Source organism: Xenopus laevis, chromosome 4S (assembly GCF_017654675.1).
Source record: "Xenopus laevis strain J_2021 chromosome 4S, Xenopus_laevis_v10.1, whole genome shotgun sequence".
Classification (NCBI taxonomy): Eukaryota; Metazoa; Chordata; class Amphibia; order Anura; family Pipidae; genus Xenopus; species Xenopus laevis.
Genome location: NC_054378.1, coordinates 98,717,213 through 98,732,832, shown reverse-complemented (window position 1 = coordinate 98,732,832; position 15,620 = coordinate 98,717,213). Strand labels below are relative to the sequence as shown.

Here is a 15,620-nt window from a genome sequence, read left to right as displayed (position 1 = left end):
CAACCATGTTTCCTTAGGAACTCCAGTACTCTTGCTGTATGATGCTTTGCCTCTTCTCTTGATTTTGCAGTCACCAAAATATCGTCTAGGTAATGGAAAACTGCTATGCCTTCCTTCCTCAACTCTGCTATTAGAGTGACGAGTACTTTCGTGAAGACTCTGGGAGATTGTGACAGCCCGAATGGTAGGCACCTGAATTGCACCTGTACCCCTCCTACTGCGAAGCGAAGATATTTTCTGTGTTCCCGACAGACAGGAACGTGGAATACGTATCCTTCAGGTCTATATTCGTAAGCCAATCCCCGATTGAGATGGCTTGAATAATGGATGCTAGGGACTCCATCTTGAATTTTTTCTTTTCCAAGAATTTGTTCAGCCTTCTCATATCTAAAACCGGTCTTAGTGTGCCGGAGGCTTTTTTTACTAGAAACAACCTTGAGTAGAAACCTTTCTCTCTTTCTTGAGTTGGCACTACTTCTATCGCCTTTGAAATGAATAACTGATTCATGTACTCTTGAATCAGATTTTGACTTTCTACTGTCTTTCGGAACGAAGAAACTAGAAAATAATCCCTCCTTGGGACTTTTACAAACTCCAAACGAAAACCTTCCCGAATTATATCGGAGACCCATCGGTCCTTTATACTTCCGGCCCAGACCTGAGTGAACAGGGTTAGTCTGCCTCCTACTTCTGCCTGAGCCGAGACATCCTCATTGTTGCTGTGCTGCGGAAGAGGAGGGAGAGAAAAAACTTGATCTCTTCAGATTACTTCTGGCCCCTGGACGGCCTGATCTCCATGATGATTGCCTTGAGAATTCTCTCCCAGGTCTATATTGTCTCGAAGACCTAAACGATCTGTCTCTGTCTCTGAGATATGAGGTGTCAAATCTGCCTCTTTTGTTCCTTCTCTCCTGGGGAAGAAACACACTTTTTCCCCCTGAGACTTTTTTAATAATGGCATCCAGTTTTTCCCCGAAAAGCATATCTCCTTCAAAGGGTAATTGGCATAAATTCGTTTTTGATGCCGCATCCGCTGCCCAAGGCTTCAGCCACAATGCTCTTCTTGCTGCTACGGAGAGTGCCATTGACCTAGCCATGAAATGCACCAAGTCGACTGAAGCTTCCGACATGAAGTCAATTGCTGATTTACAGTCCGACAGCATTTCCAATAATTTAGGTCTTTTAACATTGGAAGAAATTGCTTCCTCCATATTTGAGAGCCAAACTTTCACTGCTCTAGAGACAGAGGTCAGAGCTACTGCTGGTCTGCATGCTGCACCAGCTGCTGCAAAGGATTTCTTCAGATTGAACTCCATTTTTTTCTCCATAGGCTCCCTAAACACTGCTGCATCATCAACAGGTAATGTTGTCTTTTTGGCAAGTCTAACTACAGCTGCGTCAACCTTGGGAGGAGCATCCCAAAACTTTGCATCCTCTTCCTCAAATGGATACTTCTTTTGGAATTTTCCAGCCGTCTGAGGCCTCTTTTCTGTCTTTTTCCATTCTGCGGAAATTATTTCTTTAATTGAGGCATGCACTGGAAAACATGTTGACTTCTTTTTCACTGCAGGAAAAAGTTTATCTGCTGTAGAAAGTTTTGAGGACTCTGTCGGAAATGTCAAGGTTTGTCGGACAGCCTTAATTAATGGCTCCACTATGGACACATCAAAATTAGACTCATCTTCCGAGTCAATTTCTCCTTCCTCAGAGCCCCACTGGGAGTGGAAATCCGATTCCTCGGATAATTCCCCTTCGGAAATCTCAGACAGTGAATCCATTTGCCTAGAATGAGAATGTCTTGGCCTTTTCCTGGAAGTAGCTGCTTCTTGGAATCCTTGCACCACTGCTTGTCTTATGACAGCTGCTAAAGAATCCGTGAATGCTTGATTTTCCTGGGAGCCTGAAGGTGTTACATCTTCCTGAGGTTGTGACAAAGTCGTTTTCTCAGGTGTTTTGTCCTTTCTCTCTATGGCAGGAAGGCTGTAGAATCACAATTAAAACATCATTAATAATGTGTAAAAGAAGAAAGTCTCTTTCTTACCCATCTACAGCACAACATCTAACCTTTTCCCCTTAGGGTGAGGTGTTTTGCCCGGAATACCAGGATCCATGCTTGCAAGTTTCTCTGGAACTGTATCTCACAGTGAACAGAATCGCAAGAACAAAGGGACCTGACAGGAAGTTGCCACCTCCTTATAAAGGTGTTCCTATAACATGCATGCAGTACAATGCAATACCCTAGATAGTCTATTCATTGCGACTATGCTTATTCCAGGGCTCACACACCATACTCGCAAGTTTTGGCGCCAATTGAACACACTCCCATGTTCATTATTATGCTGCACAAAAAAATCGCGTTTTGCCCTTAAGGAAAATGGCGTCCGCGCTAGTTCCGGCTTCCGGTTCCTACTTCCGGTTCACCGGCTTGAGCGGAACCCTGCTCTAATCTCAGCGCGGCTGTCAGAGTGACCGCGCCGAGCCTTAACCTACTCACACTGGCGATTGCCGGCATACAGACCTTCTCTTGCTCCAGACGGCGACATTTGTCATGTGTCGGAGGCGCTGACGTCATTTCCGGGTTCGCGTCCATCACAGAACGACATCCCAGCAGCGCTGCAGCATTGCCTACCTAACCCGCTCAGCGGGAGGGAACGGCTTGGCCTCTAACGGCTGCAAGGAACCGCAGGCCCTCCTTAACTAACCCCATAGAGGGGAGTTATTGGACTTCCAGCAACCGAGGTAAGCTTGGGAGAGAGCAATTCCCCCCCCTGCTGGGAACCTGCAAGGTCTTGACCCCTGCTGTTACCATCCATCGGCCTCTTGGACAGGACGAAAAAAGACAAGGTAGTGGAGGTGTGGCTACCATTTTATCTTGTTAGGGGAGGTCCTGTCCATTGGCCCGATGGGCGTTAACCCATTTGGTGAATGCTGCCAGGGGTGACTAGGAAAAAATCATATTTCTGGTGATCTAGATGAAAACAACTAGTTGTTTATAGGTGAACCAACCCTTTAAGAAGATAAGGCAAATCAGTCAAAGAAATTCAATCTAACCTGCTGAGAAAGATCTTTTATTTGTAACTCCAATCTTTGATTCTCTCTTTCAAGCACAGAAGAACATTTGTTGGCTTTGTCGGTTTCATCTTGCATTCGTTGAATTTCCTTGAAAAATATTAAAGATAATAAGGATTGTTAATACAAAGAGCTTCAGTATGAGCCAAAGATATAGATCATACATTGCAAACATTTTTAAAAAAATTAAGCTGAATGCATTTTCAGCACCATGAAACTTACACAGCATTCAATATATGTACTGTGTCCAGTAAAAATATCCAGCTTTCTAGTTATTTAAAATGACAGAAATAAGACTAAATTAATGCACAAGAATTTTAGGTTGAGATTCTGACAACTGCACACAGGCAGCAAAACAAATGTTACCACATGCCACTGGTGAAGAGGAATGCCCATATTTCTAATACTTCATATTGCACATGAGACTATATGCTTCCAGAGAAAAGCCATGGCAGGCATTTTAGTGGATTTTGGTGCCAAGAAATGGCATATGGAATGTAAAACAGGCAAAATTGGCGGAATAAGATGGAGAACAACTTGTTAGGAGATAATGGCATCTGTGGGTCACACATTCAGATTCCAATAGATAACAGGTGATTATTAACATTTCCATACGTTCTGGAAATTTGTAGGGTGTGGCAAAGACTTGAAGAGGTATAAAAACAAGTCAGTTAACTGCCCTTAGAGGGAAAATGTTGAATTCATTTACATAAGCAATATATATATTATGGTGGCTATCACCTAACAGAAAACCCTTAATAAGTGTTTAGTAGGCACAAGGGCATTTGATCACAGCTAACAGCTACTTCAGCAACAGTACAAGCATCCTGAACTAAAACCAAAGGCTAGAAGGTTACCTAGGAATAAGACAACAGAAGTCTATTGTCTGGAATAAAAGGGGGCATGAAAAACCTACCCTCATTGCCTGTTCAAGTTTGGCAGACAAACTTGCTACAGTTTTCTGCATGCGTTCATATTCTTCTCTCTGACGTTTAAGAATTGGTGCTTTTGCCTCTACTTCTTTCACAATTTCATCCAAGTACTTAGTAATCCTTTTGTTTTCCTGTTTCTCCATTAACAGCTTATCCTGCGTTTCTACATAAGCATTGTAGAGCTGAAATTACAGAAAAAAATTGTGATTAATTATATGGATGTGTATCAGGTGCAGCCGTGAAGACAGATCATAAGCCAATCGCAATTGAAAAGGAGATTGTGTACTCACCATTAAATCTTTCTCTCCAATCTCTTGGGGGACACAGGAACAATGGGGTATAGCTGTTACCACTAGGAGGCAGGACACAATCAAAATAAAAAGGTGTGCTGGCTCTACCCCAGGTGGGCAGAGCCCAGCTCAGTTTGTACCAATGAGGAACAGGAGAACACGCAACTATAAACTTAACAGGAAAAAAACTTCCAGATAAGAGGAACTGTTGGTCCTAGCTGGACCATGTCGGATGAGATTACGAGGGCCTACTTCCAGGTAGGGAAGTCCTGTGTCCCCTAAGAGACTGGAGAAAAAGATTTAACGGCGAGTACAAAATCTTTTCTATGTTCATCTGCTTTGGGGACATACCAAAGCAGCCCCCCCCTCGGATTTAGAGTGGGACTAGAGGCCCTATTTGGAATCCACCACTGCGGCTTGTGGTGTCCGATGCCGCCAAAGTGTCAAATTGGTAGAATTTGATGAAAGAGTTGATTGATGTCCACATGGCGGCCTTGCAAAGTTGCTCTGCCAAAGCTTAGTTCCCGAGTGCCCAGGATGTGCGAATGCCCCTGGTGGAGTGAGCCTTGAGTTGGAGAGGCAGATCCTCACCTTGTGCCGTGTAGGCTCTTCAAATTGCCTGCTTGATCCTCGAGAAATGGATGCTTTGTAGCCAGTGAGGCTTGCCGTGGTCCTGATGGGAGGACAAACATTGCGTCCGATTTTCGGATAGATTGCACTTGTGTAGATAGAATGAGGGCTCGGACAGGATCCAGAGAATGTAGGGCCACCTTCTTTGTGTTGGTAGGACAGGGAAAGAAAAGGCGGCACAATACGAAGCACTGCTCGGTTGTGGTGAAAAACTAAAATGGAGACTTGTCAGACGGCACTGAGCTACGATGCGATTGCAAAAAGGAATCCAGTTTTCCAGGTAAAACAAAGCCCTGGGTTCAAAGGGGGGGGGGTTATAGTGCTCTTAATACAAGGGAACAGTCCCATGAGAAATTCCAGTAGGTTTGGAATCGAAAAAGTCTTGAATTTCACAGTGTGACTGACACCACTGCTGATATATGGACCATACGCCGTGGTATGCCTTAGCTGAAATGGGCTTGCGAGCTGCTTGCACTGTATCACTGCATCAGAAAATCCTTTCTGCTTCAGGTCTCAAAAGCCACACCGTCAAATTGAGTCTGGCTGGATTGGATGCCAGATTGGACCCTGGTTTAGGAGATCCAGGAGGTAGTGGCCATGGTTCTGCCATTGAGAGGGTCTGTGAACCAGGTGCGTCTGGGCCCCTGGGTGCAATGAGAATGAGCGTGATTTTCTCTTTGAAGTTTGATCGTTCTTGGGAGAATTGGAAGTGGAGGGAAGGCGAAAGTTCTATGGAGCTATGATCGCATCTGCGTCTATTGCTGGGTGGTCCAGAGAGCGGGTAAAGAAAGCCGAGACCTTCTGGTTCTGACATATCGCCATGAGGTCCACCTCTGGCAGTCCCCACTTTGACATTCGCTTGGAAGACCTTTTTTTAGTGACCACTCTCTTAAATCCAGTGTTTGGTGGCTGAGGAAGTCTGCTTCCCAATTTAGCAAAGCCGGAATGTACATGGCAGATAGGCGAGTGTGATGGGATTCTGCCCTCTTTGTTTTGGGCTGATCGGCTCCTTGTGCCCAATTGATGATTTATGTATGCTACTGCTGTGGAGTTATCGGAATGAATCCATACATTTCTTGCTGCGAGTGGCACAAACCTAGATGAATTGTTCATATCTGGAGCAGGTTGCTCAGAAGTCACTTTTCTTGCTGGTTCCATTGACTGAGCGGACCACCCTTCAAGGACTACTTCCCAACCATATCTATTGCTAGTAGTCTCCACCTGGGTTTTCCCAGGGTTCTGCCTATGGATAGGTGGGAGATCTGCAGCCACCAGTATAGGTATGCTGGTGTCCTTCTCGATAGTTGGAGTTCTTGGAGTAGAGTTTCCTTATCCATGAGCCGAGTATGTCCTACTGGAGGTCCCTGAAGTGGTATTAAGCAAAGGGGATGGCTTCTATGGTGGAAATCACAACTCCCAGCGCCTTCATACAGAACCTGACAGTATGTTTCCGTCTCACTATAAGGGAGTCGATCAGCGCCTGTAGGTGTGAAATCTTTTCCTGTGGGAGAAAGATCCCTTCAGTCAGTATGTTGAACTACATTCCAGGAGACAGAGAGAAAACTTTGTCCAGTTGAAATACCACCCAAGCTGTTGAAGCTTGGAAATGGTTAACAGTGACTGATTGGAAGGCTTTCTCGAGGGAAGACACTTTAATTAGCAGGTCGTCAAGGAATGGAGTTATAGAGATCTCTGCATTGTGGATGGTGGCTGTAGCTACCACCATAATTTTGGTGAAAAAAAAAGGTGTAGCCGACGTCTGACCGAATGGGAGGGCTGTGAACTGATCATGAGGATTTGCGCAAATACTTCTGATGGGGATGGAAAATTGGTACATGTAGATATCCGTCCTTTATGTCGATGGACGCAAGAATTGGCCTGAGCTCATTGCTGCTATGATGGATCTCAGAGATTCCATTTTTAATTTTCGTGGATAATTCAACTTGATTAGTTCCTTTAAGTCCAAGACTGGCCAAAGAGAGCTGCTGGTGGAACAGGTGTGGTTGCCTCCATTCTGAGAAGGCTGGACATTACCTCTTTGAAGGCTTTTTGTTTGCTTAGTTCTTAAGGTAACCTGGACATAATGAAAAAAAAAAAAAAAAGTGTAACCACGTCATGTACCCAGGAGTCCTGGGTAAGCGTGACCCAGGCGTCCGTAAAGAGGTGTAGCCTTCCTTCTACTGACATGTGGTCTGACATCAGATTCACTCCATCATGCAGAGGTGGATTTGTCTGTGGAACACGAGGCGGGCTTGCAGTTCTGCCAGGCCGACCTTTGTTTGTTCCAGACGTGTATTCTGAACAAGGATGCCGGACGCAGAGGGGATGTTCTGGCATTTTTGTGTTAAGAGTTGCAAAGGAACTTCCCCTAAGAAAAGACCATCTTTCTTTTGTTTGTGGGAGCAATGTAAACTTGCTCCTGGTGGCTTGGCTAATAATTTTTTCTAGGTCAGGGCAAAAGAGAAGCTTCTCTGAATGAAGTTGTAGTCTGCAGATTTTTCTTCAGAGAGATGGGTGGACATCCACTGCAAGCACTGAAGATCTGCTGACAACCTGAGCAGTGTCCATGGAAGCCTCACACAGTCATTCGCTTTCTTGATTTGGGAAGCCAATTGTGACCTCTCTTGGCGTGGGGCTCCTGAATCAATTATCTGGAGCAGTGACTCGAACCAGGTCAAAGCCAGAATTGGGTGAAGGGGAGTGCCTGAAGCCACAAACCGAGCGTAGTAAGCCCTCTAGTATTTTGTCCATAGGATCCTTGAAGGAAGAGGCATTCTGGATTGGAAGGGCTGTTTTTGGCCCATCGAGGTACTGGGGCATACACTAAGTGTAGAAGCCCATTATCAGTGAATTCTGTGGAGAAAAGGTAAAGCTTTTGGAAGTGTGAGGGAAAACCTCTAGTTCCTGCAAGTGAAGGGCTTATAGCCCTGAGAGGATCAGTGAATCCACTGCCTCTGAAGAAAATTTGTCATGTTTGTCTGATTCATGAGATATTTCACCATCTAAAGATACAAGTCATTCTCCGATTCTGGAGGATACAGAGAGGAGATGCGAGAGTAACTATCACTCTCTTTATCTTCTGAGGGGGAAGGGACCTTACATTTAGGGGATTTTGCCTTCTGTTCTCTAGTCATGACAGAAGCTTGCCAAGAGAGGGCTAATTATGGAATCCCTGTGGTTAGCGGAGCTGCCCAATCAAGAATGGGACTGCATGCTGATAATGTATCCCTAGAAGGAATTGGTAGCTCTGCAAATCTATTTTTCTCTATAGGAGCCGACAGGTTCAACCTGGGCAGCTTGGTCCATCTGAGTAGAAAAAAAACCTCAGAATTATGAACAGATATGGTCTTTATGCTCTGAAGGTAACCTTTTTGCATCATTTGGCCTAGGTTAAGCACTTTACTGAGGTCCCTCAGACATGTTGAGGAAGTCAGAGTTAGGAAGGACTGGTAAGGTTATCCCAACTAATGGGGAATAGTTTACCTGGTTGACTCAAAATGAGCTGTGCACTGACCGGTACCAGAAACAGATCAAACAGAATTATCTGCTGATAAAGTATCAGCCTACTCTTACTGTGAAGATTCATTGAGGTTGTGAGCAGCTGTGCAGTGTCTTGCACTGTATAGGGATGCTTTCTCAGAATAATCCGGAGTCGTCCAGTTCTTGAGAGGTTTGGCGCCTAATTTCCTGACGCACGCCAAAACTCAGAAAATAAGAATCTACCATACCTATAGCCAGCAGAGGAGCCAACACGCTTTTTTCTTTTGATAGTGTCCTGCCTCCTAGTGGTAATAAGTGATCAATAAGTGATCTTAAAGGGGTTGTCCACCTTTAAATTAAGTTTTAGTATGATGTAGAGAGTGATATTACCGAGACAGTTTGCGATTGGTTTTTATTTATTATTTGTGGTTTGAGTTGTTCAGCAGCTTTCCAGTTTGCAATTTCAGCAAAATGGTTGCTAGGGTCCAAATCACCCTAGCAATCATGCATTGGATTTGAATAAGACTGGAATTTGAATAGAAAGAGGCGTAATAAAAAAAGTAGCAATATAAATACATTTGGAGAACTTTTGATTTTTAGATGGGGTCAGTGATCCCCATTTGAAAGCTGGAAAGAGTTACAAGAAAAAGTCAAATTAAAAAAAATAATGAAGACCAATTGAAAAGTTGCTGAAAATTCACCAGTCTATATAACATACTAAAAGCTGCCTTAAAGGTGAACCACACCTTTGGGGATCAGAGAGGGTTTAGTGCCCCTTTAAGTTGGAGTATACCTAATGGGAACAAACTAAATTTTGGTTCTAAACACCAAATCACGTTCTCTGAGTAAATACAGGTTACAGGAAATATATACAACTGAACTGGTTTAAAATAGTTACCTCTGTCAGTTTCATTCCAGGTTTTACAACCTTTGCAACAGCAGCGGCAGTTGGAGACATTGCTGTTAGCTCCTCCTCTGAGAGCATTACTCCTACAAAATAAATGAAAAATTTAAAAAATAAATAAAAAATATACAGAATCCCAAATACTTAAAGGGGTAGATCATCTTCAAACGCTGTCAGTTCAGATGTTTCAGATTGTACACCGAAAAAATCCCTTTTTAGATATTCTTAGACAATCTGCAGTTTAATTTTTCATTTGCCTTCTATATCTTATTTTGACTGTTTTTAAAATTGAAGATGTTCAGTAGTTCAGACGAAGAAAATAAACTGCTTCAATTTGCTACATTAGTTGACATTTCTCTGCAGCATTTGTAGAACATTAGCAACTATCTTTGTAAAAAGACGTATAATGAAACTCAAGGATTGTGGTCAGCAAGGCCAACAATAAGAAATGTATCAACTAATGTATCCAATTAATTAAATAGTTGACAGTCAGTGACATCCTGCTTAGAATTTCTCTAGGGGGGCTGGAAAAGGAGATAAAAAAAAAAACCACACTTGAACTTCAATATTATAAAAAGACAAAAAAATAAATAAATAAATAAATAACTTTCCATTACGTGTATACCTGATGCATTAAAAAAAACCTTTTCTGCCTGTAGGCAGGCTGCAGCGCTAAAAATAGAGCATTTCCTAAACATTTGCAAACTGACATTAAATGGAAACGTAACTATACCTTTTCGTTTGGTGGAACAAAGAAGGTCATTGGCATTTTCCAGTTCCCGCTCCAAGTTACTGATCTTTTCTCCCATATCTTTTTCCACTTGAGTTTTTGCCGCTTCCAACTGTGAACGTTGTTCCTGGATGTATTTATTAGCTAAAAAGCAACAAAACATAAGTTCAAATCACTGGAAACTGAGTTGGTTAGGTACTTTGCAGTTTAAAAGTTTCATTGGAGGGCAAACAACAATTGCCTAGGGCCTTAAAGGAGAAATACCCTAAATAAAACGCATACAGACCACCCTCCCTCCAAGCCCAGCTGCCCCCCAGGAAAATGCCCCTAACTCTTTACTTACCCCTCTGTGCAGATTCTGTCCAGCGGAGTTCACAGCAGCCATCTTCAGCCGTTCTGGTCATCTTCGGAATGAGACCGGCGCTTCAGCAATTTTTGTGAGTTTCGGAGCATGCGCAGTTGTGCAAGACAGAAAATTGCTCCAACTGTGCGTTCACCACTTCGCCGGTCTCATTCCGAAGATTACCGAAGAGAAGAATATGGCTTCCATGAACTCCGCTGGACAGACTCTGCACTGAGGGGTAAGTATAGAGTTGGGGACATTTGTCCGTGGGGGGTTGTTTTAATTAAGGTTCAGAGATACAACTGCATGCCAAAGGACAGTATTTTCATGCATTCCACTTGGAGCGGCTAGATTATAAACTATGCCACAAGAATTCTAGTCTAAAGGTCCCGATAGACGCAAAGATTTTTCTTTGCCGAACGGCCGAATTATGTGAAGTCCAACCAATCTGTCAAATTATCGTGAAGTTAGTGGGATTCAAACGATCGTACATCTGTCAGAAAATTGATCGGCCAGGTTAAAAAAAATTTTATATTGGCCCTAGTGCAATTAATCCATGTTTGCAGAGCCTAGCAGGCAGCTACCCTTCAGATTTGCTGGCAATATCGCTTGAAATGGTCTTTAGTTGATGGACACATTGTACATTTAAACGATCATTACGAGAAAATGGTGGTCTCACGATAAAAATTGGATCTTTTAAAAATCTTTACCTCTATGGCCAGCTTAAGAGAACTGTTGTATGATATTGTGCTTTGGACTAGTGTAGATATAGATAACTACTTTAAAGGGGTGGTTCACCTTTAAGGTAACTTTTAGCATGTTCTAGAATTGCCAATTCTAAGCAAATTTTCAATGGTTTTCATTTTATAATTATTTGATTTTTTCTTTCGACTCTTTGAAGCTTTCAAATGGGTGTCGCTGACTCCCTTCCTAAAAAGCAAATGCTCTATAAGGCTATAAATAGATTGTTATTGATAATTTTTATTACTAATCTTTATATTCAGGCGTAATTCTATTCATATTCCAGTCTTTTATGCAAATCAATACATGGCCGCTAGGTAAATTTGGACCCTTGCTACCAGATTGCTTAAAATGCAGATTGAAGATCTGCTGAATAAAAAGCTAAATAACTCTAAAACCACAAATAATAATAATAAATGAAAACCAGTTTCCAATTGTCTCAGAATTTCACTCTACATCATACTAAAAGTAATCTCAAAGGTGAACAACCCCTTTAAGAGGTGGTGAGGCAACAGTAAGTGAATGGAGGCAATATGGATTTATTTATTGTGTTCCAACATACTAAACAAAGTTTTACAAAGCATGTCAATCACATCATAGCCTGCTCCAAAGGAGCATAACAAACTGACAGACTGCATGACAAGGTGAGTGGCAGAGAGGGTCTTTCATGATCAAATTATAAAAATATTTCATAGCCATCATGATGGTAGATTATGTATTTTAAAAGGGTGGTTCATCTTTCAGTTTTTAGTATGTTATAGAATGGCTAATGCTAAACAGCTTTTTAATTGGCCTTCCAGCTTTCAAATGGTGGTCATGGACTAATCTAAAAGACAAAAGTTCTAAGACTACAAATGTCTTGTTATTGCTACTTTTTTTTCTTCTTTTTTTTTTTTTTTATTACTCCTCTTTCTATTCAGGGCCTCGCCTATTCATATTCCTATCTCATTCAAATCAATGCATGGTTGCTAGGATAATTTGGACTCTAGAAATCAGATTGCCGAAATTGCAAACTGGGGAGATGCTCAATTAAAAACTTAAATAATTCACAAACCACAATTTCTTTTTTTTTTTAAAAAAATTGCAGACTCTCAGAATAATCACGCTACATGACACTCAAAGTTAATTTAAAGGAGTTGTTCCTCTTTTGAACACTTTTTCAGTTCAGTTTTAAAATAATTTTAAAATAATTCACCAGAAAGACTTTTTTTTACTTTATATTTGTGACCTTTTTGCAATATAGACAGGATCGGACTGGGATGGAGGGATTAACAAAAACAACGTGGTCCCTTAGCCCTCGTGGGCCCAGACCTTTTTCACCCAAAGGTGCTACACTCCCAGACCTTCCCCCTCTCTGATCCAACGCCTCCCAGTCTGCCGCTGAACATATATAGTTTTACATTTCACCTTTTTAGGGCCTTCTTAAGCAGCTTTGGGGGGGTGTGGCTGACTCTGTAAATGTTCTAAATTGATATTTAGTGGATACATTTCTGATCTTTGGCCCTGCTGTGCAGAATCCCAGTGTTACATTAAAGTCAGCGGCTACACGATACAATAGTTGCTAATATTCCGCAGATGCTGCAGAGAAATGTATCAACCAATGTAGCAAATTCTATCTGTTCAGAATCTGGACCCGCACATCACTAATATGAACATTAAACTTGAATTTAGAAAAACTGAAAAAGGCTTTATTTCTGGTGAACAATGGGGAAAAAAATAAATAAATAAAAAAGTGTTAGGAAGGTGAACCACCACTTTAAAGGAAAACTAATAGACAATAGAGACCCTGCCCAGTGAGGCTCATTGTCAAAAACACCCATATCCGCTTCTCAGGTGAGCAGTCATGCAGAACTTTGGATAGCATATCCCAGAATTAGGATAGCCTGTATTTTGGGGAGTGGTAGTAAAGACTATTATATGATGATAATTATATTACTATGAAAGAAGGCTACAACAGCCTCAAAAGCATATTGCCTCAGAACATATGCCATAGTTGGACTTACAGTTGCCAGCTTCTGTGAGAAGCTTATGGAGCTCCTCCACTGCCCTTGAAAGCTCTGTACTCTTGGCCTCTGAATCTTCCGAAGCACTCTGCAAGGAAAAAAAAAAAAAATAATAATGTTGTACTATCTATTGTTAGAGTTTAGTGAGGGCAACAAAAGAAACGTCTTCCCAAGTTTTGTAAAAAAATAAAAAATAAAAATTTGCTCATTGAAAAATGTAAAAGATTTTAAATTGCAGTCAAAATAGAGTAAAGCAGGGTCATACCTTATAGAGATTGCAAAGTTTAACATTTGCATTCAGTTCATTGTGAAATTTCTCTTCAGAACTTGCTTGCTGCTCTTTGGTCTGGAATGTAAAACAAAAGGGATCTAAGGTTAGACAAGACAATATTACTTCAACTAACAAGTGATAGCTTTAAAGGTTTTGATAGCTTTAAAGGTTTGGTCACTAAATATAGTAAGCAGATGGGCACACCCTGAACTTGTTTCTAGTCATGTAGAAATGTCCTGACCATAAACAAGATCTTTGTACACTATAAGGTCAAATTTATCATTTCAGGGCAATGTACAAAAAGAATGCACCTAAAACAGGATTTTTGATACTCCCCGTTAAATCTGTTTCTCTGTAGTCAAAAGGTGGACACAGGGAACGATGGGGTTAAGATCCATCCTCCAGGACACTTGAATATTGATTAAGGGGCGTGCCAGGTGAGGCTTAACCCTAAAAAATTGATTGCTGCAAAAAAAGAGCCTGGACCCATGTCACAAAAGTAAAATCAGAAAGTGATCGTGATCCTAAAAGGATGGTCATCACCTCCCAATATAACACCGGTTCCTCCACAATTAGCAACATTATAGGCAAAAACTGTCTTGCGATAGTAGTCCCCCAACTATTTTTAAAAATAAACCTATATGGGGCTATAAACGTGGTAGGAACCTCAGATATTCTGATGCCATCAGATCCTGCAGAGTGTTACAATGTTTCAACCTTTTTATTGGCTCCATTAAAAAATGGTTGCTACAAATGTGCGGGTTAACATATGGGTAAAATCCAGAATTCATTACGCGAACGCATGGGTAACCATAGATCAGCACTATGTTCTGCATTTGAAGACCAAAAAACTGATATCCCCCTTTACAAACATTACTTAAAAAAAGGGCATGGTCCACCCACCTTCCACTTTATGGGTATAGACATTATCCCTAACCCCCGCTGTGGGGGTGATCGTTGCCACATGCTACTGCAAAGGGAAACCTTTTGGATACAAAAACTGAATACATTATCTCCAAGGGGCTTAAACGAATATTACTCATATCTGCCTTTAGACGAACGCTAATATTTGTTTTTTACATGAATGTTTCTGTCCAATTTTATCCATCCAGGTTATAAATATGTTATTTTGACTTAAGTGTTATCTTGATAAAGATCCCATTGCAGGTGGAAACGTTGATACAAATAAAGTTTTTTTACTGCAAAAGCCCCTAGAGTGCAACAGCATTTTTTAATATCTATCTCTATCTCCATCTATATCGTGTCCCCCTTTTGACTACAGAGAAACAGATTTAACGTTGAGTATCAAAAATCCTGTTTTCTCTGTCGTCTTAGGGGGGACACAGGGAACGAGCTTCATTTGAGATTTTCTCTTTATTTAAGTACTGATCGCAACACCTTGCGTCCGAGGGAGGCCTCGGATTAGGAGAAACAATTTTGTAAAATTCAGTGAATTTGTGAACGGACGACTAGGTAGCAGCACTGCAGATCTGCTCCAGTGAGGCAAAATACGCCACGCCCAGGATGCTACAATTGCCCTTGTGTAGTGGCCCTTGATTCCTTCTGGAGGCGTTGAGACTGACGGAATGCTGTGATCAATCTAGGTACCATTGAAGTGCTCTGACAACATCCAGACGACGTTCCTTGTTGTTCTTAGAATTTGGACAGAGAGCGCACTATGGTCTCTTGATTCGAGTGGAAGGGAGACACTACTTTTGGCAGAAAGGATGGGTCTGCACGCAGTACTGCTTTATCTTTGTGAAATAACAACGAAGATTCACAGGAAAGTGCAGTCAGCTAAGACACTCCTCTGGTTGATGAAGTTGCCACTAGAAATACCACCTTCCAGTTAACCCATGTGTCTGAAATAGATCCCAGTGGTTTGAAAGGTGGATCAAGTAAGGCCTCAAGTACCAGATTGAGATCCCACCCTGCAGTTGTTGAATGGACTGGTGGGATTATGTGTGCCACCCCGAGGGAATGCGAGTATCATGTCATCGGTTGCCAGCCTATGTTGTAGAATGCAAAATCTGTGTATCGCTGTTCAGCGCTGGCCCGTCCCCATCAAGACTCGCCACACTTATTCTTTAGAAAGCGGCTTTTATTCAGCTTGCATAAGTGATAACAGGCAGTGGGTAAGTGGTGCGAACTAACGCGTTTCGTGCCCTCTCTATTGGCACTTCATCATTCTGATGAAGTGCCAATAGAGAGGGCACGAAACGCGTTA

The 15,620-nt window shown here is 41.9% G+C and overlaps 1 protein-coding gene across 2 annotated transcripts in view; it reads right to left on the bottom strand.

Annotated features, from left to right (window-relative positions):
- The window catches only part of tpr.S (translocated promoter region, nuclear basket protein S homeolog), a 103,215-nt gene that overhangs the window by 76,235 nt on the left and 11,360 nt on the right, over positions 1–15,620 (bottom strand). For both annotated transcript variants that reach the window (XM_018261191.2, XM_018261192.2), the window contains exons 8-13: positions 13,388–13,468; positions 13,123–13,210; positions 10,039–10,179; positions 9,300–9,391; positions 3,986–4,183; positions 3,052–3,159 (exon numbers count right to left, since the gene is read on the bottom strand). In XM_018261191.2, the coding sequence (XP_018116680.1) occupies positions 3,052–3,159; positions 3,986–4,183; positions 9,300–9,391; positions 10,039–10,179; positions 13,123–13,210; positions 13,388–13,468 (708 nt within the window). The remainder of the gene's footprint in view (positions 1–3,051; positions 3,160–3,985; positions 4,184–9,299; positions 9,392–10,038; positions 10,180–13,122; positions 13,211–13,387; positions 13,469–15,620) is intronic.